The 24787-nt window shown below is 51.1% G+C and overlaps 1 protein-coding gene across 5 annotated transcripts; it reads right to left on the bottom strand.

The window, feature by feature from the left end:
• Positions 1 to 791: 791 nt before the first annotated feature.
• On the bottom strand, positions 792 to 24713 carry FKBP5 (FKBP prolyl isomerase 5). Of its 5 annotated transcripts, none has more exons than XM_041119691.1 (14): positions 24608 to 24713; positions 18524 to 18614; positions 17738 to 17833; positions 17220 to 17341; positions 12797 to 12925; positions 11727 to 11871; positions 11347 to 11489; positions 10377 to 10491; positions 5927 to 6083; positions 5305 to 5395; positions 4300 to 4383; positions 3557 to 3742; positions 2317 to 2613; positions 792 to 1187 (listed from the first exon to the last, which is right to left on the bottom strand). In XM_041119691.1, the coding sequence occupies exons 4-14, from the start codon at positions 17223 to 17225 to the stop codon at positions 1080 to 1082; spliced, it is 1461 nt and encodes a 486-aa protein (XP_040975625.1). In that variant the 5' UTR covers positions 17226 to 17341; positions 17738 to 17833; positions 18524 to 18614; positions 24608 to 24713; the 3' UTR covers positions 792 to 1079. The 5 variants fall into 5 exon arrangements, with proteins under 5 accessions (XP_040975625.1, XP_040975626.1, XP_029855376.1 ...); XM_041119692.1 differs by having other exon boundaries at positions 18520 to 18614; XM_029999516.2 differs by having other exon boundaries at positions 2374 to 2613; positions 24608 to 24709.
• Between the last annotated feature and the right edge of the window lie 74 nt (positions 24714 to 24787).

Below are 24787 nucleotides of genomic sequence, written 5' to 3' on the forward strand. Positions count from 1 at the left end.
TATGGAGGGGGACTATGGCCGAGGTGGCAGCAGCATCAGTGCGGGGACACGATGTGCCCCGCGCACGCCGGGGTCCCCCCTTGCCACGGGAAAGCTGCTCACTGATGAGCTGTAAACCCACAGTACCAGCTCAGACCCAGTCACTTGCTTTCTGAACCACAACATGTCAACCTGCTCTTTTTTTCCCCCCGTATGGACCCCAAATAAGCAATAAAACCCCCATTTAAAGATGGGAGCTGAGGGATGGGGTGCAGGCTGCGGATTGAGCACCTGCGAGCAGCGGAGCTGGACAGGAGGCTTTTGCTCTCCAAGGAAATAGAAACCAGCTTCTTCAAAAGATAAAATCCGCCCCTCAAAACAGTGCTTTAAAGGCAAATTACATCCCTGCATGACGGGGCTGCAGCGGAGGTCATGCAGATGATGCCACCTCACGCCTGGCTCCACATCACAACCCCTTTGGCCACAGGCAAGAAGCCACCAGGAGAGAAAACCAATTTCCCCCCCCAAAACCAGCGAGCACGCAGGTGTCCTGGGCTCCAGCAGCCCACCGTGCCTGTGCCAGCAGCACTCCCCTCCGCGCTCGGGGCTGGCAGAGGCAACACGGCACCCAGTGCTGCCGCCAGTACGGTACAGCACGGTCGTGTGCCGGATGCAACCGGAGGCAGCACTGCAGTTTACGAGGAGCATCTCCCACATCCTAACTCATCTCAGAGGAGCCGTGATGCTGCGCCGACAGCCAACACAAAGCCAACGGAGCCGGGACGAGCTGTCTATGGAAACCTCCCAAGAGCCAAGAGTTTCAATTTTTATTTATTATTTTTTTTCTCTTTCTCTCTGTTTAAAAGCTATTTGTTCCATGTGCGGTGGTCCCACGGCATCCCGCCGCTCCCGCTGTGCCCCTGAGTGTGCCCAGGGTGGTGGGACGGGGTTCATTTTTCTTTGCGAGGCGCTTTTTGCTTCCACGATCACACAAACTGTAACAAGCTTTACAAGAAAACACTGGCGAGTCCCGAGGTCTGGCAGCAACCTTTTTCTGCACGGGCTGAGGGCAGGAGGTTCTCCCTTCCCCTCCTCCTCCATCATACATGTCCTTCAGCCTCTTCATCTTCAGCACCAGGAGTTTTCGGTCCCTTTTCACAAGCTGCTTTCTCCACCGCTTTTTCGACCCCAGTTTTGCTAGCTGCTTCCTGCAAAACAGCAAATAAAGGACATGGAGTTGGAAACAGGAGAAGGAAGTAGCAGGCAGGTGATAGTGATGCTGGGGATGGGTACAGGCAGCCAAACCTGGCAGGGCAGGAAAATTCCCCCCCCTTGGCTCTCCCCTGCCTATCGACCACTGCAGCTCACATCAGAGGCTCCTGTTTTCCTGGCTCAGTGGCTGGTGGAAGTTAAACCTCATGGGCTCAGTGAGCCTTTGGGGAAGGTATGGGATCATCATTCCTACCTCAACAGGAGCAGGGCACTGACACAGAGCAAGCCAGGATGGATGGATGCAGGGGCACAGAGGAGAGGGACACGGAGATAAAGCAGCAGCATTGGAGTGGAGATACAGGGCTGAGCCATAGGTGCAGCCCATACACCCGGCCGCGGGTGCAGCCCACCCGGTGGGTGCAGGAGAGGAGCACTAAGGCACGGTAAAGCCTTACGCCTGCTCCAGCAGTGACCCTCCCCATCACAGCCAGCTGCACGAGCCAACGCACCACAGTGCCAGCAGCTGGCTGGGACGGCTCCGCTCCCTGCCCCGGGCCGGTTACCCTGGCATGCTGTTCCCCAGGGTCTGCAACGGTCACTTATTCCACAGCCTCAACCTCCAGGCACTGGTTCAGAAGAGATTATACTAAAAATGACCCGTGCAGACAGCTTGCAAAGCTGTGTCCTCTCTCGTTACAGTACACCGGGTTTTGGTCAGAGGAATTTTGGATGAGAGCCTGTTACAAGACAGCAATCTCTCTGTACAAGCAGAGGAGCAGGCTATTGCCTTACCAGGTTCAGGAAATCCATACTATCATGTCTCAAAATACCCTTGGCCTTGCCAGAGACAGGATGACATTTCATTTTACCGGCGACCAGGAGGTCATCAACAGTCACTAGATGGGAACAGCAAAATTAAGTACAAATGCCAACCCTGTTATCAGCCCTCAGGAGCTCGCACTGCAAATACTTTTATTGATGACTGAGCATCTGACAGCAGTCTCTACGAAGGAGATACCAAGAAATAAACCACTTCTTCCCACTGCAGCAGGCTCTATCCCTCCATCCTCACTCAACCTGATCTATAATTTAATTGGTTTCAACCCATCTCTTCTCATCACAAACCTGCCAAGCGTCCTTCAAGCGCAGCCTGCTAGATGGCCAAAAACAGGCAACACGCACCTTTGCGTCCCTCTCCGCAAACTTTGTGAACATGTTGGCGTAGATCCTCCGGTCTCGCTCATTGTGCTCCTTTGTTTTCTTCTGGCAGACAGAGATCTGGGATTTCGCTGCTTTGTTCTGGGGATTCACTTCCAGCACTTTTTGAAAGTCACATTTTGCCAGCTCAAACTCATTCATCAATAACCTGGCTTCACCCCTCCGGTACAAGCCCTTCTCGTTGTCCTGGTCCAGCCCTAGTGCCTGGAAACACACAGGTCCCTGTTAGCAACTTGGGGATCCCCCAGAGACTCCCTTACGGTCGAAGCCTCATTTCATCTGCCAAAATTAGGACAAGGTGGCTTCAAGTCTCCAGACCACTTGCATCTCACTCAACAAAAATTGACTCATCTACATCAGCAGTTGGCAGGTCATTAATATAGTTTAGTTATTTCTCCTTGCTTAAAATCCCCCTGAGAGTGGCAGTCAGTGGGAGACAAACTCACAGACAAGAAATCAGGTGTAAACGCTAAACCTGAGCCCAGGGGAGCACAAAGAGCTCAGAGGCAAGGGAGCTGATGGATTAAACAGGGTTTTCTCTCCCTGCTTTAGCAATGACATTCTTTTCCTTTAGTAAAAGCCACATATGCATCTCAAGAGATGACTCACCTTTTAGATTAAGGCAACTAGCCTTACTATCTTTCCCATATGCAAAATGCTTAAATTTAAGCCTTTTATAAAAAAGGATTAATAGTTTCCTGACAAAGACAAGGTTGCAGCTCTTTTAGGGACTGCCAAAGCCCCATCCCACCCCTCAAGAGACTTGGGAGATCCGCTGCAGCTCTGGCGCAGACTGCCTCTGTCATACCCAGATCAGCACCCAATGCCTAAATCCAGCCTGGGCAGACCCAAACAGTGTCCTAAGTCTGCCGGTCCACACAGCACCCATTCACGTGGATCTGGCTTTGGAAGAAAAGATGTTGTAAGCACGTGCCCAGGTGGATTTTCAACCCCAAAAGGCACTTTTGCTCCTGCAGTCCCCAAGCATGCAGCATCCAGAGACCTGGAGGTGCAGAAGGGATGCCACCATCCCACTGCCGCTTGGAAATTGCTTCTTATACAAAAAGAAATTCAAAAACCCCCAAACTCCCAATGAAAACATGCAGGAGGAGAGGATGCTCCAACGCCCAGGCTCATGCGCCTCTACCTTATCGCAGCACTCGACGGCTTTGGCGTACTCTCGCAGCTTCAGGTAGCACATGGCCAGGTTGAGGAAGGCAGCCAGGAGGAAGGAGTCAGAGGCTTTCGACTCTTTTTCAGACAAGCCATACTCCATTTCCAGCCAGGACACAATCTTCCCATACTGAATCACTGCCTGCAGGTATTTGCCTTCCTGGGATGGAGCAAAGAAGAAGAGGCTAGAGGAACCCGCGCCGACAACGCTTGGTCTGCTCCCGAAACGTCCTGGAAACAGGTTACGAGTTTAACACAGGGTGTTAAATAAATAAATGAATGAAGGAGGATGCCTAATACCTACAAACACACCGGGACCCGGCTGGAGCTGCTGGTGCGCAGCCCCTGTAAAAAGCCAAGTCAGAGCTTGCGTTCCTCCTCTGTGCAAAGCAGAGGAGGACCAGGATGCCCCAGCTCAGCAAGGGGAACTGCAAAGCCCCTCGGCGTTAGCCCTGGCCACATCCACCCCTGGGAAGAGTCCGATCTGCCATCCCGCTCCACAGGGAGCACACGTGGGCAAGGCAATGCTCGGAAAGGAGGAGGCATCTCAGGGAGTGAGAAAAAGGCAGAGGAAGAGCAGGACTCGCCAGCCCCGGCACTGTGTGGGGGGACACGGCTTCTCTGACACTGATGACTGCTAAGTCATGTATCTGACAGTCACCCCCAACTTATTTCTGTCTCCCTTGCTCCGCCTCCACCATCCCCAAGTTTACAAACCTTGAAGTACATCGTGCCTTTCTCCTTGACGATGGCAGCCTGCTCCAGCTTCTCTTTGGTGTCCATCTCCCATGACTCCTTGGCCTGCAAAGAAATGCTTGGAGCGATCCCAGCGGAGCATGGCAACCCACTGCACCAGCAGGACCACATGGCTTTCTAGGACCGCTCGTTAACGAGCTGGGCTCGTCAGGGCAGTAATAGAGAAGGCAGATCTGGCAGCTTTTTTAATTTGAGGGGCTGGGAACAAGGAGACACCCAGAGCACATGTGGGGGTGTGGACCTAGAGCCCTTTACAACAGAGAAATCCCCACCAGCTTTGGGACTTCACCCTGAGCAAGGTGGTTTGTCCACCACAATCCCACAGGAGGAAAAACCCTGACAAAAAATATACCCCAAAAAGGGAAGAGGAGGGTGGGGAGATACATCCCCCAGCAGAGAAGGGATGTGGTGGGTCTTGCTTCCATTCCAGCGAGGGTGATGGGGTGGGAAGGGGACCCAGCCAGGGATGCAGCACAGCAGCACCTGTCCCATCCCACGGGTATCTCCTGCATCCCGTCCCCAGCCTCCCCACGGGCACAGCCAGATTGGCATGCCAGCCAAGCTCCTCGGGGTCAGCTGGCTGGCCACACCAAATTTGATCTGTGCAGCCCAGAAAAAAAAAAAAAAAAAAAAAAAAAAGGAAAAAATAAAAAAGAAAAAAATACAAGGAAAAACAATAAAAGGAAAAAAAAAGAAAAAATAAAAGGAAAAAAAAATAAAAGGAAAAAAAAAAGAAAGTACAAAAGGAACAAGGCTAGGAACAAATAAGAGAACCAGCCTTGGACCCCAGCCAGAAAAATAAAACAAACCAACAGAGAAGAACAAATTAAGAACACAGAGATCCTTGGTGACGTATCCACTTCAGCAGGGGCCGGGCTGCAGCCACGCCAGGGACAAAGGGTGGACGCTGCAAAGGGACTGGCGTTCCCATAACCTGGGGAGGGACCAGCGTGCTCCTACGCTCACCTTTTCAAAGCTTTTCAGCGTAACCTCGTACACCAGCTCCGCATTTGCTTGGATGCCGTATTTCGGCTTCCCTGCCTCGCCAAAGCCATACCTGAAAGGGCAGAAAGAGGCTGTCAGAGGAGGGGGAGGGGGGAAATCTTCATTTTGGCAGCATTTGGCCATAAACACAGTCCCAGGTTACTAATCCTGGTTTCACACCCAGCTCCGTGCCTGCAGCTTTCTAACGTTTTGGGGCCAGGGTGACGTTATTCTCCACGAGCGAAGCTGTCTGACAATATACAATTAATTATGTATTGGGAATCATCCTCTCTGGCTGCATCAAACCCATCTTCTTATACAGGTTTCTCCCCAGTGTAAAGATGCAGCCCTAGCGATTTCCAGGGACACATTTTCCTTTCAGCCACAGGACTCGGATAAACCCCTTTTACCTGATTTTTTTAAAGCATCTTGAGATTCCTGCCTATGTGCCACCAGTCACTCTTGCCATCCCTGCTGGCATTGCTAACCCGAGGCTCTCCTGGAGAGTCCTATTTTTGGGATCGCCATCTTCCATGAGTGCTAAAAAGACCGCGGATACTGGAAGCTTAAAACTAGATGACATCCCCGGAGGGATGCTCCTTACCGTGGCCCAAGGTAGAGGATGCAGTGCTCTCCCCTCTGCATCTTCTCGAGGGCTTTGTCGATGCCGATGGGGATGTCATGGTCCTCCCCTTCGCCCACGACAAACTTCACGTCTTTGCAGTCGAACCTGGTGCCGCCACAGAATCCCTCGAGGTGAACTGCAGGGGGGACAGGGCAGGATCACAGCCAGAGCCACCCAAACCAAGGCAAGGTGGGCTCCAAAGAAAGCATCTTCTAAAGTATCTTATAAAGCGTATCTCCTGAAATCCAGCAAAGCCTCCAGCCCTGGAAGGAGGAAGACACAGGGCTGGGGGCAGCCAAGCAGCCCCCGGTGAGCAGACTGGGATAGTGAGGGCTTGGAAACATTGCTGAAAAGCAAGGCAGGCATATCTCGTCTGACCAAGGACCAGACAACAGATAAACATCATGACTAATATGTTCCCCTCAGTACTCAACTGCACGAGTCAAGTCTTACTGGAACTGGATATTGCTCCTGGCACGCCGCCACACAGAGTTTATCACGGCGATTACAAATCTTCTATACAGTGCTATACCGCCTTGCCTTCTACCTCAAAAATAAGGCTATGTTCCCCTGCCTCCAAGAACTCAAAGTACAAGATAAACTTTTTTTTTTTTTTTTTTAATCTTCAACCAATAACCATACTGTTCCAGCCCCAGACGCTGGCAGAAGCGCAGCCAGAGCGGACACCAGGTACCTGGCACATTCGCCACCTGGTACTCCTGGCTGGGTTTCCAGAGCAAGATTATGCTTTATTTATTCAATTCTGAAGACGTTATGGGCTTTGGGGAGAGTTTTATGTTCTTTGCACTCTGCTTGCAGGATACAAGGCATACGTGTATGAGCAGGTATAAAGTAAGAGCAATTTCATAAGGAACTCCTACGTACCGTTTAAAAAAAAGCCAAAACAAACAAAAAAGCTTTTAAGAGGAAAAACTAATGGTAGGCATCACAACTGTGCTTAAGGACTTTGCAGGCTGGAAGGACATGAGCTTTACCTTTGCTCACTGCAGAACAGAGAGGAGATATCGCCTGTGCAAGCACTGCTGAAGGGGGGAGAGGAGGGATGCTTGGAAAAAAACCAATCCTTGGGGCCGGGGGCTGCTCTCAGAACCCCTCCGGCACCGCGCAGAGCCGCAGGATGCAACCCGAGCTACCGTGCGGCACCGAGCATCTTGCCCTGGGTGGCAGGAGGCGAACGCAAGCAGATGCCGTGCCAGGCACGGCAGAGAGAGTCTGGGCTCCGTAAGGGAAAGCTGCAGCCTGAAGGAAATCTGCCCATCTCTGCCCCACTTCCCTGCCCTGGGACCTACGGCAAGTCCCCGGAATGAGACGCACAGACTAAGAGAGACCACAGGCAGACCCCGGTTCCCAGGGCAGGTCCAGCCCTTGGGCATTAAACACCGCCGTAACACAACCCAAGGATGCTCTCCCCACCGCAGGGTCGAGACATCAAGCTCTGCCTCATCACCCCGCTCCTGCCACCAAAGCCACGCTAGGACTCAAGGGCGGTACAGCGGAGGATGCTCATGTGCTTGCCAGCGTCCCGGGATGCATCCGGCATCCATCACTGGTGTGCAACGACCACAAGGCTCAGGCTGGTGTGTGCTCACCCAGATCGGGATGAGGACAAAAGGCAAATCCAGCTCCTCCGGGGCTGACCTCTGCTTTTACATTACACAAAACCAAGCTGGCTATTTTCTTAAGCATAGGAAAGCGGAAAATTCAGCCTAAAATACAGGTAACCCAGCAACCCCACAGCACCATACCAACTCCCTACATGTTCCCAGTGAGTACGGATCCATAATCTCTAACCCAAAAAGCAGCACTACAGCTCTCCTGGGTCCCCTGTCCCCAGTGGGATGCGGCAGTGACAGGAAGATCCCGCTTTAAAACAGGACACGCAGGAGGATGCCACGATCCTTCCCTTGGAGGATAGTTTCACTCTATTTTAATTGCGCATAAAATACACTGGGCAAAGAGGGGAAAAATCTCTGCTCGGGTTTCCAGGAGCGGGTCAGCTGGCTGCAGTCGCTCTTGAATTACAGGGAAAAAAAAAGCTGCTGAAGGAACATCACTCCGGTTGCAGCCCTGACTTATTGTTCTCTCGGTGCCTGCAGCGATTTTGTTTTTGAAGAGCTGAGAACAGAGTGTACCGAGTGCGGCTGGCACACGAACTTGATGTGCTGACAGCAATTTGTACTCAGATTAAAAATGGAGAAGGGGGGGGGGGGGGTGGAAAGGTTGTAACAAAAGCTGGAATGCCAGATTTCGACTGCAGCCTGGGTTTTAGGGACCGGAACTGTGAATTAGGGTCTGTAAAACTTAAAACCTATAAAAACGCTTTCAAAACTCCAGCTTGGAGATGCTTGCTCCTGGAAGCATGGTTTTCTTCCAGTCTAATTCCAGTGGCAACACACCTCCCAAATACACAGCTGAGATAAACCATCACTGCTCCCCTGGGTCACAGCCTTGCCCCAGGGTGGGCTGCTGTGCCGTCCCCACGGCTGCCGTGCCATCCCCAGCACAGTGCCCATCATAAATAGCGTTGCATTTGTTTAAAAAAAAAAAACAAAAGCCTATTTGCATCCAAAATGCTCACTGCAAGGCTGCCTTGTGCTGCTTCTCCTTGTCCTCTCTCACGGGAATGTATTTAAGGGTCTCCTTCCCTGCGATGTAGAGGTCCAAATGAATTAAATGGCCACACGAGCTGCAAATGGAGCGGCTGGCATGGCAGGCGGGCTGCCGGTGGAATCAGAGCAGCATTCCCGATCTCTGCCCTGCACATGCAGCACCGGCTCCACAGGATGACTTGGCAGGGCATCCATCTCCATGATTCTAACCACGTGTGTGCTCTCGCTTGCAGCGTTTGCTCCGATGGATGCATTCATTTGAAATAGGTAAAGCAGGGACAATAGGCTGTGGGGCATCAAGCGTACGAGGAGCCTTGTTATTTGGCTCCTTATGTCCTTTCAGAGAGATGATTCCTGGCTGGTGCCCCCCCACCTCCTCAGTCCCCTCCTGAGCCATTAAAGCATCCTCACATTCCAGAAAACCTCCAGCTGCAGAGGGAACCATAGAGGGACCAGGGCTCTCCCCGTCCTCCGCACTGGGCACAGTGCTGCCCGTAAAGCGCTCAGACCTAATCAAAATAAAGAGGAATGCTGGATCTGTGACAATTTCAATTATATTTAGTCTTTTAGTTTAATCTTTGGGGTAGCAGAGCCGGCTTGATGCTCGGCTTGCGGCTGGTCCCCAGCTAAGATGCTCACCACAGGAGAGGCAGTTGAATCTGAGTCAAAAACTCATTTTTCCTTAAAAGAAAGCCTCATTAGAAGAACCAGCCATTTAAGCGGCGAGCTTTATGAGCTGTCACAGCTCAGATCCAATTTCTCCTTTGCTAAAGGGAGTTAATCTTTGTGTACAGGAGCTCTGAAAGAGAGAAAAGAAAGTAAATGCCTCCTGTACAGAGCGAGCTCTCTGTCTGTGGCTGAGTGGTTCTTGGGAAGGAAAACAAAATTAAAAAATTAGCCTGGCTTCCCCCGTCCAGCCCTGTGAAACGTCTGCTCCACAAATGTGATCAGAACAGGGAGAGCCCAACGGGACCCAAGCTCCTCATCCTCCCATGTCAGCTGAGACCACCCCAGCCTCAGCAAATCCCTTGCATTAATCTCCTCCCCCCCCTCCATCAGCAGCAGCGCTCTGGCCACAGGGGAAGGAAAAGAAAAAGTTCCATTCTGCAAGAGATGTGATAAAACCCACCAAAACTACAACCAACATTGGGACAAGGCGGCCCAAGAAGCCGCTGAGCGCCTGTGTCGGTGCCCAAAATGCTTAGCAAGGGATGCCATCAAGGGAGGATGTCCTGGCTACTGATGCTTTCAAGGCACGGCAGAGCTAGGCTTTTGGCTGCCAGTGCATCCCAGAGCAGCCTGGACACTGTGTTGGATGCAAAATGGTGGGGGGAGATGGCAGAGCCCCAAAACCCCATCCGGGTTTGCTTCCTCCATCCTCCCCCCAGCCACCGACTGAGCAGTTCCGGGGCTTGCAGGGATGTGTTTGTCAACACAACTAAGAAAACAGAGCGCAGGTTATATTCGAGTGGTCGTTCCATCATCGCCTGGCTGCTCCTGCGGCTTGTGGTTTTCCAATCAACCCTTCTGGCCAGCAGCTCTGGCAGAGCCACCGCCGGGGCCATGCCAAGGGAGAGCTCAGAGGAGCATCCCCGGGTGGGCGGGCAGTGAATCACAGCTCTCCCAGCCCCCCCCTCATCCCATCCAGCCTCTGGATGGATGGAACTGCATCCCACCATGATGCATGGCCACCTGCAACCTATGTAGTGCCAGCAGTTCCTTGCCAGGAAGAAAAAAGCTGGGCTGCTCCGAGACCGGCTCACCCTTCCAGCCTCCCCCACAAACAGACCAGTACTCACTTTCCACTGTAGCACCTTCGTTAGGATTGGAGTAACCTTCTCCCTTCCTCTTAATCCTCCGGATTATCCCTCCATCCTCAAACAAGTCCTCACCTTTGAAGTCAAGCAGCTCGACCTAAAAAATAAAATAATCAAGAAAAGGTGGGCAGAGCTTGGGGAGGGGTGGAAGGAGAAGAGAAAAACAACAGAAAAACCACAAAGCAGCAGTTCATCCTCTGGCTGGAGAGCTAAGCCAGCTAATTCTCCATTCAGCTGACGAGCAGAAGTTGCCCATAAAAGCCAGCTCCAAGCCACAGCATAATACACTCAATTTATTAGAAATTGGGACACATCCAGTACCTGAAGCATAACACAAAGTAACAGTAAAAATAAGTTTATTAAGCCTGTAAGGGTACAACACGGCTGGTGCTGGAAGATGCTGTGAAAGCTGCCTGGGACCAGTGTGGGCAGGACTTTCCCCTTCATTCTCCGGCAGGACCTGCTCTGACCCACGGCTTAGTCCCCACTCGACTTGGAAGGACTAAACCTTAATTTAGGACAGACCCATTCCTCCTGCCCCACTGCCTTGTCCTGACGAGCCCTGCTCAGCGAGCACACCGTGCCAAAACCTTGGCTTTCCTACCGCCCCGCGGCACTAATCGGTTTTTAGCACCCCAGAGGCATTTCCCAGACGCTTTCTCCTTCCCATGTACATTTTTAAACCGTGAATCTGCCTGCTCCCCCCCCCACCCGCCCCGGCACCAGGGCTCTCCCCAGCCGGAGTTTCAGTCCCAGCCTCCCAGCTCAGACACACATTTCTGAGAAAACCCTGGCAGCGGTTCCTGGAGCAGAGGGACACGTTTCAGGAATCCAAGCTGGTTTTTTTGTTGGGTTTTTTTTGTTTTTTTTTTTTTTTATTTCTGAGCTGGCTGGCAAGGCAGAAAGGGAGCAAGCGAGCTCATCCACGCGCCGGCTTGCCAGCATTACTTGCCTCAAAAAAGAGGGTGGCATTGGAGGGGATTTTGGGGGCACTGCCAGCAGAGCCATATGCGTACTCGGGTTTGCAGAGCAAGTAGCAGATCTCTCCCTTCTTCATGGTAGCCACCCCGATGTCCCATGCCTTGATTACCTGACCTAGGAGAGAGGCAGATGTCAGGCAGGAAAGAGCAACCGGCAGCCCAGAAAAGACCCAGCCTGGGTGCTGCAAGGATGGCACCCCAAAAAAACCCACCCTCAGAAGTCACTTAAGGAAGGGCTGACACCATCCATCTGTCCTGCAACAGGGTCCCACACCCCAGGATCACGCCACCCTGCCCCGGGATCATCCCACACTCAAGCATCCCCACGGACAGATCCCCCAGACTGGCTTACCCTTGCCCAGGCTGAAGACAAAGGGCTCGTTCCGATCACGGCTGGAGTCAAATTTTTTCCCGTTGGCCAGTTTGCCTTTGTAGTGGACATAAACCTTGTCCCCAATCATGGGGGACTCATCTTCACTCCCAGGTCGTTTAATGATCTGAAAGAGAGAAACCACCTGTGAGAAGGGAGGCCATGGGACAGCTAAGGATGCATATGGAGAGAGAGGGAGAGATACAGATATATACACACACAGATATATATATAAAATATATATACACACATAGATATACACTCCAGTGCTGCTCTAAACTAAAGGAGGGCTTAAGGGGGAGTCATTCAATTTGTCTTCCATCAGCCCCTAAAAATAAATCCCAAACCAGAGCCACAGTGATGGAGTGGGACAGGGCTGGGAGCGGAGACCTGCCCATACTTTGCGGAGGTGTCTGGATAAACACTGCGGTTCGAAATCTGAAGCGAATGCAATTACGCTCGCTTTCTGTCTGTACACATTTTACTCGCAGGGGTGTGTCATTTCACTACTCACGTCTTGTCAACACTTCTTTTTTTTTTTTTTTTTCTTTTTTTTTTTCTTTTTTTGTATGCTACAGCCTGGAACAAGCAGTTCTCAAGCTGAGGATGGAGCAGGGGAGGATGCTATTCTTAGAGGAAAGGTCTTATTCAACTGGAGAAGAGCAAGCGCTGGGGAGCAGAACTATCCAGAAACGGCCCTGAATATGAAAAAGGGGCTGTGGAGCAGACTGGATGACCTCAGTAATGTGCTCTTTCTAATGTCTGTGAGTCACACACAAAAATGCTTTGTGGATTTACAGCTAATAATCTGATTAGGAACACAAGAGCAGCGAAATTCATTGAGCAGCCTGAATCCATCAGTCTCAAACACCACTCCGTCCTTCTTTATTCCAAGTGATGCTCATCTCCTTTGCCTTTCAAATAAAAAAAATCAGTCCTACAGCCCTGGAAGTACTACATGACCCCAAGGGCTGGGGATGAAGCCCACTGACGTGACCAAGTACCCCAAAACGCAGAAAGAAAGGCAGGACCCTCCCGGCAGCCCCCCTCACCTTCAGGACGCCTCGGTCTCGAGCCGGCGTGATGTCCTCCCCGCGCTCGGCGAGAGCCGCCGCCTGCACCTCCCCTTCGCTCTTGGTGGCCTCATCAGTGGTCATGGTCTCCTTGCATAAGCCCCGGACCTGGGGAGACATGGCACGCACCCCACCAGCCCGTCAGGACCACAGGAGGTGGGGGTAAGAGGAAAGGGTTAAAGAAAACAAGCAGCTCGCTCTGCTGCGGGCCAGGGCAGGAAGCTTCGAGCACATCTCAAGCGTGCAGAGCGGAAAATCCCTTCCCAGGGGCCACCCAGGCCGCGCAGAACCACAGGGCACAGGAAACCCCGGTGTGCCGTGACGGCCGTCCTCACCGCCCAGGGACCGGGGACAGCCCCGCAGGTTCGCCTGGCCGCAGCAATGGGGATGCATCACGGAGGTCCCCAGCCTTCACCTTCAGCCTCCCTGAACCAACACTGCACGCCCGGCATTGCCCCGGGAGGCTCCCCCAGCAAGAGTTTTACCCAAAAAAGCACTGGCAGGTAACGCACGTGCCAGCCGACTGACTCCTGACACCATGAAAAACATGGAAACTCATCATGGGGTGCTGCACCCAAACCACGGGGATCTTCCGCAGTGATGCTCTACCGAGCATCCACTTTGATGCAGGACTAGCATTGAAGCACCTACATCAGCAGATATCAAGGGCAGCAGTGAAGCCAGGAGAGATCAAAGTGCTCACGGGCAAGAAGCAAAGGGCTGATGGCCACCAAGCTTCACCAGTCCCTTCTGGCTCACGTAGAGGTGGGTACCCCTTGGGTACGGGTGCTAGAAATAGGTGCACCAGGCTAGCATTTGCCTTTTGAGTTATTTTATACAGTTCGAGATTATTTTCCACAAGGAATTGCCTATTTGTCAGGGACTCTATTATTCGGAAAGCAGCACTTCAACCTCAGGCAAACCTCGCTTTCTCTTGCCCACTAAAAACACCCTAAAAAGAGAGAGCAGGCTCCAAGTTGCAGGCAAGCAAAGCATCACCCTGCATGGAAAGACCTGAACACACAGCAAGCATCTTCTCCAAAAACTGAAGCAAACCCAACACCAAGAGAATCCCAACTATTTGGGTGGATAAAGAGAAAATTCACAGCAAGACTCTAAGAAATTGGGGGGTTTTGGGCAAACTGCTGGAGCACCACGCTCCCAACATCACTGCGCGAGCGGCCGAGGTGCCAGAAAAGCCACGTTTTTCGTCAAACAGACTTTTTCCAACAGTGCCTGGTGAAAAGAGAATTGCCTACAGTTTAAAAAACATATTTCCTGATGATTTCCTTCAGACCGTAAGGCTATTTTGGTAGCCGCACTGCTGCGCGACACGTAATCAAGGAAACATGTGATGGAGAATTAGAAAGCGATGGGGTTTTTTAAGACATAAACCAGATCTATTAAAGTCACTCTAAATTGCGAAGCTTTCCCACAGTCTTTGGTGTGGAAGCTGATGTTAACCAGCAGGAGAAATCATTCATTCAGGGGATTCAAAAAGAGCAAAGAAAGGATGTTTTCAGCTCCAAGGGCAGATAAGTCGTGCTGCAAGAATTGCGCTCCTCGCACCCGGGTGGAAAGGGAAGAGCTGGAGCCCGGCCCCCCCCGGCACAGGAAGCCACTGAGACACAAAGAGTCCTGCAATGGAAGAAGCAAACAGAAAAATAAGGGAACTACTTGCTGCAACGCTCAATTATCACAGTCTTTGGGGTAACATTTAATGAAATTTTGCATCTGCTCCCTTTCGCCTGCTCTGCTGAGGTTTCAGAGGGGAACACCTGGAAAAAAAAAAAACACTAAAAAAAAGCAACTTTGGTGGTGAGACTCTTCATCTCATGGGTATTTATACATTGGAAAACATGCCATCGGTTACTTCAGAAGAAATTTTTTTACCATGAGGATGGTGAAACGCTGGCACAGGTTGCCCAGAGAGGTGGTAGATGCCCCATCCCTGGAACCATTCAAGGTCAGGTTGGACGGGGCTCTGAGAAACCTGATCTAGTTGAAGATGTCCCTGCTCATGGCAGGGGGGTTGGACTAGATCACCTTTAAAGGTCTCTTCCAATCCAAACTATCCTATGATTCAGGTGCTGAGATGGTCTCCAAGCCACCATGGTCCATGCTGCCCTGCCACCACCGTGGCCATCCTCTTGGAGATGAGCAAGGAGGTGGTGGTCCCCTCATGGCACAGGCACGCTGCCGGCACCATGCACTAGCTCAGGGCTTCCCGGCACAGATCCTGTGCAGCACAAGGGACACAGCATCCATAACCCATTTATTAAAGGCCAGGAGGAGCCCGAAAAGGGGAGAAGCTTGCAAAAGAAGTGCCACCTCCTGGGGCAGAACTTCCCGAAGTCCAACAAGCAGCCACCACTGGGATGCAAAAGACGGATGGGGAGGTGCTGGCTCCGGCTCGCCGGTTGCTAAATCCCACCAAGAGACATCTAAAAATACATCATACGCATCCTTCTCATTATTTTTCTACGTAAGCAATTAGTGGAGTCATCCAGGGAAGCTGGCCAAGGCGAGCGGGAGGGGAGATGCTCTGCGTCAGAAGCAGTGGGAGGGATGGAGCCCACAAGACTGGCTATTAAGATGTGGTCCATGTTATGAAAGAGCTCGAGACTTCTCTGTCCAGCAAAAACGGCTCCAACTAGGTTAGAGAAAAGACCGCGCCGTTCCTGCTTATCTCCAGTTTCGAGTGACAGAAGGAGGCTGGCTGGGGTCCAAAATCCCAATTAATTTGAAACAAATAGTTGCAGGGAAAAAAAATATCTGCTACTCCCTGAGATTTAAATACCAGGGAGCCAGGGACTGTCGCCAAGAGCCGTGCAAGCTTGCTGGAGGTGTCAGAGCCTGAATCTTCTCATTGCAGCACCACATGTGCTCTGGATACAGGGAGGGGATTAATTAATTACCCTGCGCAAAAGCCTCTGGGTGTTTCTGACACCCCAAGCAGATCCCGCTCTCCCATTGCTGTTACCCACAAGCTTAAAGTTGTAAGTCTGTAAACGAAGCCAGGCTAAACCATCCTCCCTCCTCCAAAGACCCACACTGCTTCATTTCCCTGGGATGTAAATGCGGACAGGTGGGAGGAGGAGAGAGGTTGGGGAAGGGTTAAACCCCTCCGGGGTCCTCCTCTACCGAAAGGTGCAGCAAGGTGCAGCAATTCCGCAATGCATAAGGGCAAAGAAAGGCCACCAAGAGGGAAGGTATTTCCATGCACAGAGAATAAAAGCGATGGGAAAGTGATTAAAGAAATCCAGAGCATGCCCCAGGAAAGGCGCACATGGACAACAGGGCGGTCTTGCATGTTTTGGAGCGGTTTTGCCCAGCTTGGTTCTCCCCATTCTGAAGCAAAGTCCCTTGCAGGAGCCTGTAAACCCCCAAAAATGCCCCTGCTTAAGCTCCAAGCCCGATGCTGGGCTCTGGTCCGTACCTCCAGCCACCACCTGGGTGCTCGTGGCTGGGCTCGGGGCTGCTTTCCAGCCGAAGGGACCCAAACCTGCCACCTCTACGCTCCCCAGGCCCTGCAAAAGGGCAAAGTTATTCCTCACTGCTAAAGGAAAAGGTTTGGGGTTTTCACTTATTTGCTTTTAATCAGTCCCCGCTCTACCGGATGATCTGAATATGCAGCATAGCCGTTTACTATAGCTCTTAAATTACAGATTAAACAAACTTTAAAATCCAGAGGTTTCAACATCTGGACACAATCTCTCCTTCAAGTGCAACTATTTCAGCATTAATTAGTATGAAATACATTGAAGAGCTTCTAGCTGAGCAAACAAAGAGGCTCGCAAGTTCAGGAAACTCCTACACACGCATGACGTGTGCTTCACTCGGACCAGCACATCCCGACCCATGGTGCCGACACACGCCTGTTCTCAGCCCCACTAAATTAATATAAACTCCTTAAACTGCTCAAAAGCAACAACAGCTGCATCCTTCCTTCTTGCCAATCTGTTGTTTCCCCAAACGCCAGCCTGCACGCTGGCACGAGCAGTTGCAAATAGTATTTTTCCCTCCTCCAGATGGAGAGCGGCATCACCGCCATTGATGCTCATGAGCAAACGATGCCCATGTGCAATTAAGCCACAATGGATGCCCATGAGCAATTAAGCTGCAATCAATGTCCACGAGCAATTAAGCTGCCTGCAGTGGGCACAGGCTGCCCAGGCAGAGCACGCTCCTGCACACCCCAATACAGCTGGGCAGCGCTACAGCTTTGACCCTGATTTTAGCACTTCCATACAATCAGATTTTAGCATTTCCATACAATGAATTCAGCTGCTGCTTCAGAAAAATACACTCTGTGCTTTTTTTGTCTATTTTTTCAAAAGCAGGTACGACAAAAGGCTTTTTTTTCTTTTTTAAGCTGGGCAGTGGCTAGTGTCTTCCCCACCTTCATTATCCTCTGAGTGTTGCATGTTTTTCAGGCCGTCAACCAGCGATGCCAGGGCACCTCATGGGCACTTGCAGAAATGCAACGGGTGCATCTCGAAGCCCTCTCCCCTTTGCACGCACCTTTCAAACGAAAAAAACTCTGCTCCAGGAGGATGCACGCCGTACGACACCAGCACACACTGCACATAAAACCACGCCATAAAAACAAGCCATTTATTTTTACAATCCCCTCTCCACATGGATGTTGCTATCTTCCAGCCCAGAGAAATAGGAGAAAATTCAGAGCAGAGAATGGGATGCAGATGTCCGACCCCAGGCTGAGGACAGACAGGTATCGCACATGCTAGGGTTTCACCAAACACACGATCCCGAGCCACGTTTCCTAGAAATCGGCATACCAGGAATGTGCCAGCTCCAAATGGAAACTTCATGTCGCAGATCCCTCCCGGAGGCTCACGGGAGGGGAAAGGGAGGGGAGGGAAGAGAAAGGCTGAGGAGGGTTTTGAGGGGTCTCACCTTGCTACCATGCGATGACTGGAGAAGGTTTGAAAATCCAGGGAGGGTACTGGGAGGTGCCTACCCAGAGACACAGTGGGGATTTCACAAAAATACCTGGTAGAAGAGGAAAAAAAAAAGAAATTAAAAATAAAATCATAAAATAAAAACAACACATGTGCTTTATTCTAAAACAGGATTTAAGAAGAAAGGAGAACTGAGACGGTGGTTTTAAGCCACAGACCATGCTCCACCATGGTCAGAAAGGGGTGACAAGACCATGGACAAAACCTCCTGTGGCAGCTCCTCTGCTGCCCACAGCCACGGGAAGATGCTTTGACTCGCTGTTTCCATAAAACAGCGTTCAGCATCTTACCATCAGCTTGAAAAAAAAAAAGGGGGGGGGGGGGGAGAAGGCTATATTCTGTCCAACTGTTTTATTGACCGTTGCTGAAAGTCAGGATGAAAATTAACAGGATGGAAAAATAAGAGCTGACTGCTCAGGGGTTTGTTTTTTAAGACCCACTTAGCACAAAGCGCTTTCACTTCCAGGGCACCACAACAGCCTTAAAAAGCTCCGGATTGCAACATGGGAGGGAGTTTCTTTAAAATGCAAAGGTCAGGCTAAAAACCAGCAAGTCTAAACGCACAGGGGGGAGACATGGGGCCCCGAACCCTGGTCACCATCACCCCAAATCAAAGAACGACCCCATTAGTGCAGCAGCTGGGCTCTCTCCACTGTCCCACCATGGTTTCACTTCCCCCTCGATCGAGAAAACTATTTTTTCTAATAAAATACCTACTTACTGAGCGAACCGTCCCCGTGCAGCAGGACAGGGAAGACCAGAGCAGCGATTTTCCCCGGGTGAGGGTGTTTTAAGACGCCTGCAACGCCAGCCTGCAGAGCAGAGACCCAGGGAGACAGCGTTTGAGTTGGTAATAAATTAAAATCAGAGTATCTAAGAAAATACGACCTTCTTAAGCCCAACAAGGCAGCTCCACGTAATCCTCAGCTCCACTCCAACACATAAGGATGCACCCAGACACTGAGTGCTATTTTTTGCACTCATACACTACAGCTTGAATTAAAAATTAACAACTTTTTTTTTTTTTTTTTTTTTTAAATCCTGGCCACTTGACGTTTACCCCCATCCTTTAAAATAAATGGGGAAGCCATAAAATTTAAATTATCGCTAGCTGAATAAGACTCACATGGATTGATTTACTTCCTAGCATGCACGTTGTGCAAGCAGCTAACATCCCGACGGGCCAGTCATGGCAACTTTTAGTCAAACAAAAAAACAAAACGCAAACAGAGCTGCTTTAATTGCCCAGCACCCTGACAAACCTCCATCGTGCCCAGGGTGAACCGGGGACAGAAGCAAACTCCCTGGTCTCCTTTATCCACAGCCAGTTGCTGCTCCAGGGTTAACTCCTTCTGCCCTCGGAGACCCTGGTACCCCCCGAGCATCCCGGTGTCACCCGCCCATGGGGACACCCCGGAGAAGGATGCAGTCACCGATCACCTCCCAAGGGCCAGAAGGTATCAGTGCTATTAACAGAAGAGCAGCAGCAAAGGAAGGTTTTTAAGCAATTGAGAGAATAACGAAGGGAGAGAAAAGGAAACTACTGCACGTGGCTAACTTAAATACAACGGTATGTGTTCCCGTCACACTTGCTTAATCATTTTGCCTAGCTAATATTTTTAAGCTTCTGAAGTGGTTTTAGTTAAGATCCAAGTCATAACTAATTTTTTTTCTTTTTTAAATATGTGAATAAGAGGCCGCACTCAAGTTTCAGCTGCAGCAAGAGGAACAAGTGAGCAGGATGGCTCTCTGCTCCCTGCCAGAATAAATATTTCAACAGAAAGCAAGATGGGTTCAGCCTGTCTGCATCCCCCGGGAGCGGGGCAAGCACACTCACACCAGTGACATGCAAAAGACTTTCAGAAAGGTTTTTTTTTTTTTTTGCCTCCAGTTTACAATATAAACCCATTAAAAATAATCTGGCTCTTTTGCTGATTATCTAGCAAGGCACCAACGAGGAAAGGCTTGCTCGGTGGTTTTTCCAGGTTGTTTCAAAATGAGAAATCGCAGGGATAAAGCTCCTTTGGACTCGACCCTCTTGGGAGCATCCCATCAGCAGCCCATGGTCCATCCCCTCCAGCATAGGTACCCAGAGACACAATGCCCCCCCCCCCCTTAATGTGAAACGGACAAAACCCAAGCAATATATTTTTTTTTCCCCTCCTGTATTCCAAAAGACAAACATATACTGAGGAAAGAAAAAGTCATAAACATTTATGGGTTGTTGCTCTTTCAAGGGAAGAAGGTGCCAGGGACGGGACGCGGTCAAGGGTTTTACACACCGATGCTCTGCAGTTCCTACCCCGCCTGCCCCCAAAGCCGTCCACAGCCCCAGCAAGGATTTCAGCTGCTCCCACCACAAAAATCACAACAAGCCTCTGCCACAAGCAGCATGTCCTGAAAATACTGGAAAAAACAGGAATGCTGGAGCTGGCAGCGAAGCCTCTGCTCTCCATCAGCAGGGACAGGCACCAGCCTGCACCATCCCACTCCTGGAGGGGCTGACACAGCCTCGGATGATGGTAAAAAAAATTAAAAAAATAAATAAATTAAAAAAAAAAAAGTGTATAAATAGCTGTTCCACATCTGCCTGAGCTTCTCGGGAAACGGCTGGCAAAGGGGCCGAGCACAGCATCCTAACAAGCTCAGAGGCCATTATATACAGACACTCACATAACAGCGGGGAATGCAATTTCCTAATGCTTTCATAAGTTAGGATTATGTAACTGGAGGGGAAAAAAAAATATAATAATATAGCCAAGCAGGTTATATAAACCATCTTTAAAAAGTGAGAAAGTACTTGACATCCCACTACCCACTCCTTGGCACCTTCTAACTGGTTTTTTTGCCATCAAAAATGAGCAGGCTCCTTTCATCGTGTCTTCTCCACTGGTCAAAACAAGCAGGGAGAACAGACCCAGCCAGGCTTTTCGGGACACTGGAAAGAAATATTCCACCTCTGGCTGTTAAACGTGAAGTTCCCCTCCCCGTACAGCACACTCCGGTAAAGCTCGACCCCTCCACGGGTGGCTCAGAGCATCCTCCTGGCAGCAGCTACACCAACACCAAGCAAATTCGATTTTAAGAGACAGCTTGGGAGAACTAAAATAAATACAAAATGGGAATAAACAAGAAACGCCTTGTTTGCCAATTCTGCTCCAATTTAGCCTTTTCTCCAGAATAAATTCAACAAACAAACTTGGAGTTATTTAAATATTTTTAATTTCTAAAAGCATCTCATTGCTTGCAACAGATTTAGGGGTTTCTCCAACAAACTTTCAGCCAGGTTACCCTAAACCACAGCACCCCCTCAGCAGCAGAAAAGCTGTATTTAATCACGTATCCCCACGCACAAGGGCTCAGCACCATCTCGAGAGCCCGGGTGCCAAATCCCAGGGGGGGATCCCCGACTCAGCATCCGGCATTGCCACCGGCAGCGCCACGCACCCAGAAATAACCCGGCGCCCGAGACCTTTTTTTGAAGCCACGTGTGCACCGATGGTCTATAAATGCCAAATTATATCGGGCAAACGGCAATTCCCGGCATGTTGTGAAACACCAGCCTGTTCCTGCGCCAAATCGGGATTTCTTGGAGAGGACAAAGAAATGCTACGAGCGGCCAAACTGATGGAGGGGAACCGGGACAGCCACCGACATCGCTGGGGGGTGCTGCGAGGTGCGGGGGGGCTCAGCCCTGGGGCACGTGGGGAGTGGGGGGGGTCAGGAGGCTGCCGAGGATGCTGCGGCTTTGGGGACGATGCCGCACCGCTGCGGGGTGACCCTCAGCCCTGCCAGCCCAGAGGAGCAGAAACACACATGAACCAACTGTGCACACGCGTGTGCGCACGCACACACACACACACACGTGCATCGCTCAAGGATGGGGAGGGAGCCCGCATCCCCGCTGGGACAGGGGTGACATCCCAGAGATGATGCTATTTGCGAGGCGGTGCCTCCTAGGGCTTGTTTTATTGAATTAAAGTGTTAAATTCAACATAAATCAAAAAGTACTTGAAATGGGAATACTTTCAGTGCGGCTAATTTTCTAAGAGCGATACTACCATTTATGAAGATGGGACATCACAGGCAGAAGATGATTTAATTGCAGTCCCTCATGATCCCCCCTCTCCACTGCTGACAGTTACTTTACTACTATTTTCCTAATTTTCCAATACACTCACTTGCAAAATCAGAAATCCTTATTTCAATCACAATTCCTGACTACGGAAAAAACTCGTCGGCTCCATGACAAACAAGTTACATGAACAACTCGTACATTAGAGCACTCATGGCCATTTCTTTATACCCACAAACACACAGCATTAAAATAAAAAATACCTTGCTAAGTAATTTATTATTTCCCTGTGATATCCATAAGATCGGTACGAGCTCCGCAGCTCCCTCAAGGGGCTATAACAACTTTACATAAATATATATAACTGAGAGCAACTATAAAATAAAATATTAAATAGTGTAAAAGTATAAATAACTGAAAACAAATTATTCTCCAAATACTTTACAAAATATTTCCCCCCCTCAAAGCCAGCCTGGGGAGCCACGGGGCAGGGGGGTCATGGTGCTGAGCATCTCAAGCCTTACAGCAAACTTTCTCCTTCTGCAAGCTGGTAATTAAAACACGCCTAATTACACAGCAGTGATGTTCCTGAAGGACACAGTTTGGTTTTTACTTGGGCATTGTCCTTATTTTCCGGCTCGTCTCAGTGGGGAGATGCTCTTACAGCGCTGAGAAAGGACCTCAATGTAATTCAAGCGTGTGCTGGGCAAATACAGCCTTGGGAAGCTACGATTATTTATTTGCTTTTATTTTTTAAAAAAAGGAGAAAAAATAATTGCACAAGCTCTCATCCCAGCAGACACCTCTGCTCCAGGCAGGATGGGCATCACAAGCAGCCCCCATCGTGCCAGCCCTCCCCCCCGAATCCCCTCCAGCACTGGTGCCGCTCCCTCCTCCAAGCCCAAAACCACAAGCGAGGCTATGGGCCCTCATCCCTCCCAGCGAGTTTCAGCAGAAGCGATAACTTCTCCACCAATTCCCTAGAAATCTGCTTTTTTTTTTTTTTTCCCCACACCGTCACACATTTTCTCCAGCACAAGCCCCACCTGCTTCATCACCCCAAACCCCCCCCAGAGACGTCCCTGGCCACCCCTTCCTCCGCCAGTACCCCATCACCTCTGGCTCCCGTGAGCACCCAGCTCCATCGCACCCTCGCCTTCCTCCTCCTGCGTCACACAGGTTGCTGTCATCACCCATCACGCCGCGGGGCCGAGGACCGGCATCTCACCAAGTACCAGCATCCCGCCGATGGACCCCAGCATCCCCAACAAGGGACCCCAGCACCCCACCTTTGGGCTGCAAAACTCTCAGCACCACTGGAAGGTCGTTCCCGCTCAGCCCCGCACCCCTGGTTAAGCCCTCGCCAGCAGCAGCCGTCGTTCCCTCTGCTTCAGCAGCGTTTCTGTCCCCTCCCCAGCAGTTTTGTCCCATCTCTAAGGCACCAGGCTGGAAATAAAGCCTGAGCATCTCCAAGTCGCAGCATCACCACCCGACCCAAACCCACTACACCTCTGGGGAAACAGCCCATAAAAGCCAGTTACAGGCTCTGCTGGACAGATTTAATGATTTTCTTCTTCCTCTCAGCCCTTTGCAGGGCAGGGAAGGAGGCAGGAGGGATGCAGCTTCCCCACATTTTAAAGGAAGGAGCAATTTGTGCTTCCAACTTTTCTTTTTTTAACTTTTAATCCCAGTCTCCAGGCTGGATTTGACGTCCCAGCGACACCCCAAATCCAAATCAAAAGTTTAATAGCTCATTATGGAGAGACACCATTTAAACTCTACCTTTAAAACCCTAAAGTATCAGCTCTTGGCTTTTTTTTTTTTTTTTTTTCATTTTTCAAGTTTTTTTTTCACCGGCAGCGGCATGGTCCCATTTGCTCGGCATGGTGAGGACAGAAACACGGCTGCAGCGTCGGAGCCTCAGCTGGAAACTGCTGGCTGGGAATGCACCGATGATGGATGTATACCCCACAAGCTCTTATCGTGTAAAATACTCTTTCCTGCTAAAAGCAAGCTCACTCGAACATGCATTTTAAAAACAGAAGCTTTGAAAGAGATTTTGTGCCCAGAGAGGAGGAAAAAATAGTAGAAGCTTAAAAAAATATTCACGTTTACCTCGCGCAATCACTTATACCTACTGCCAATGAAACTATATATTTGTGCGTACACCCTATAGGGTATTTTTGGTAGGTGGCATTAAAAGAAACGTGAGAGCTGAGCACAGGAGCCTCGTTTGGTGAGGGAAAGCGGGAAAAACAAAAATCCTCTCCGACGGGACACCGACCCCTGCCCACTGCGACCCCACCCCGCCAAGGCCACCTCGTCCCCCATCCCAGTGCATCCCAGTGTCCCCAGCAACCTCTGTATTAACTCCCCTCGGACACCCCCTGCCCTGGGGGGGGGGGTGTCTATGGGGTGGGGACCCCCATCCTCTCCTCACCCCACAGCAACAGCTGGGGGCACCATCCCCTTCCCCACCCGACTCCCCAGCCCCACGCAGGACCCCAATACCCCCCATACAGCCCCAAGGCGGGTCCCTCAGCCCCACGCACTCCTCACCCCAACCCCACACCGCCCCACGCTACCCCCCCCCCCCCCACTCCCCCTCAGACCTACGGTATTTCTCCAGCCCCACACAGACCCGACCCGACCCACCCCAGCCCCACACAGACTTCCCCCAGAACCACGCAGCCCCACGCAGGACACCCCCGGCCCCACGCAGGGACCCACCTGCCGCCGCCCCCACGCGCCGCCGCCGCCGCCCGGCTCCGAGTGACACTGCGCGCCCGCGCCGGCCGAGTCTCCCCGGCCGTCGGCGCCCCCACCTTCCCGCCCTCACCCCATTGGACGATCCGCCTGCCCGTCTGGGGGAAGGCGCCCGTTACGCCTTTTCATTGGCTCGGGTGGTGG

The sequence above is a fragment of the Aquila chrysaetos genome, chromosome 24, assembly GCF_900496995.4.
Source record: "Aquila chrysaetos chrysaetos chromosome 24, bAquChr1.4, whole genome shotgun sequence".
In the NCBI taxonomy this organism is placed as follows: Eukaryota; Metazoa; Chordata; class Aves; order Accipitriformes; family Accipitridae; genus Aquila; species Aquila chrysaetos.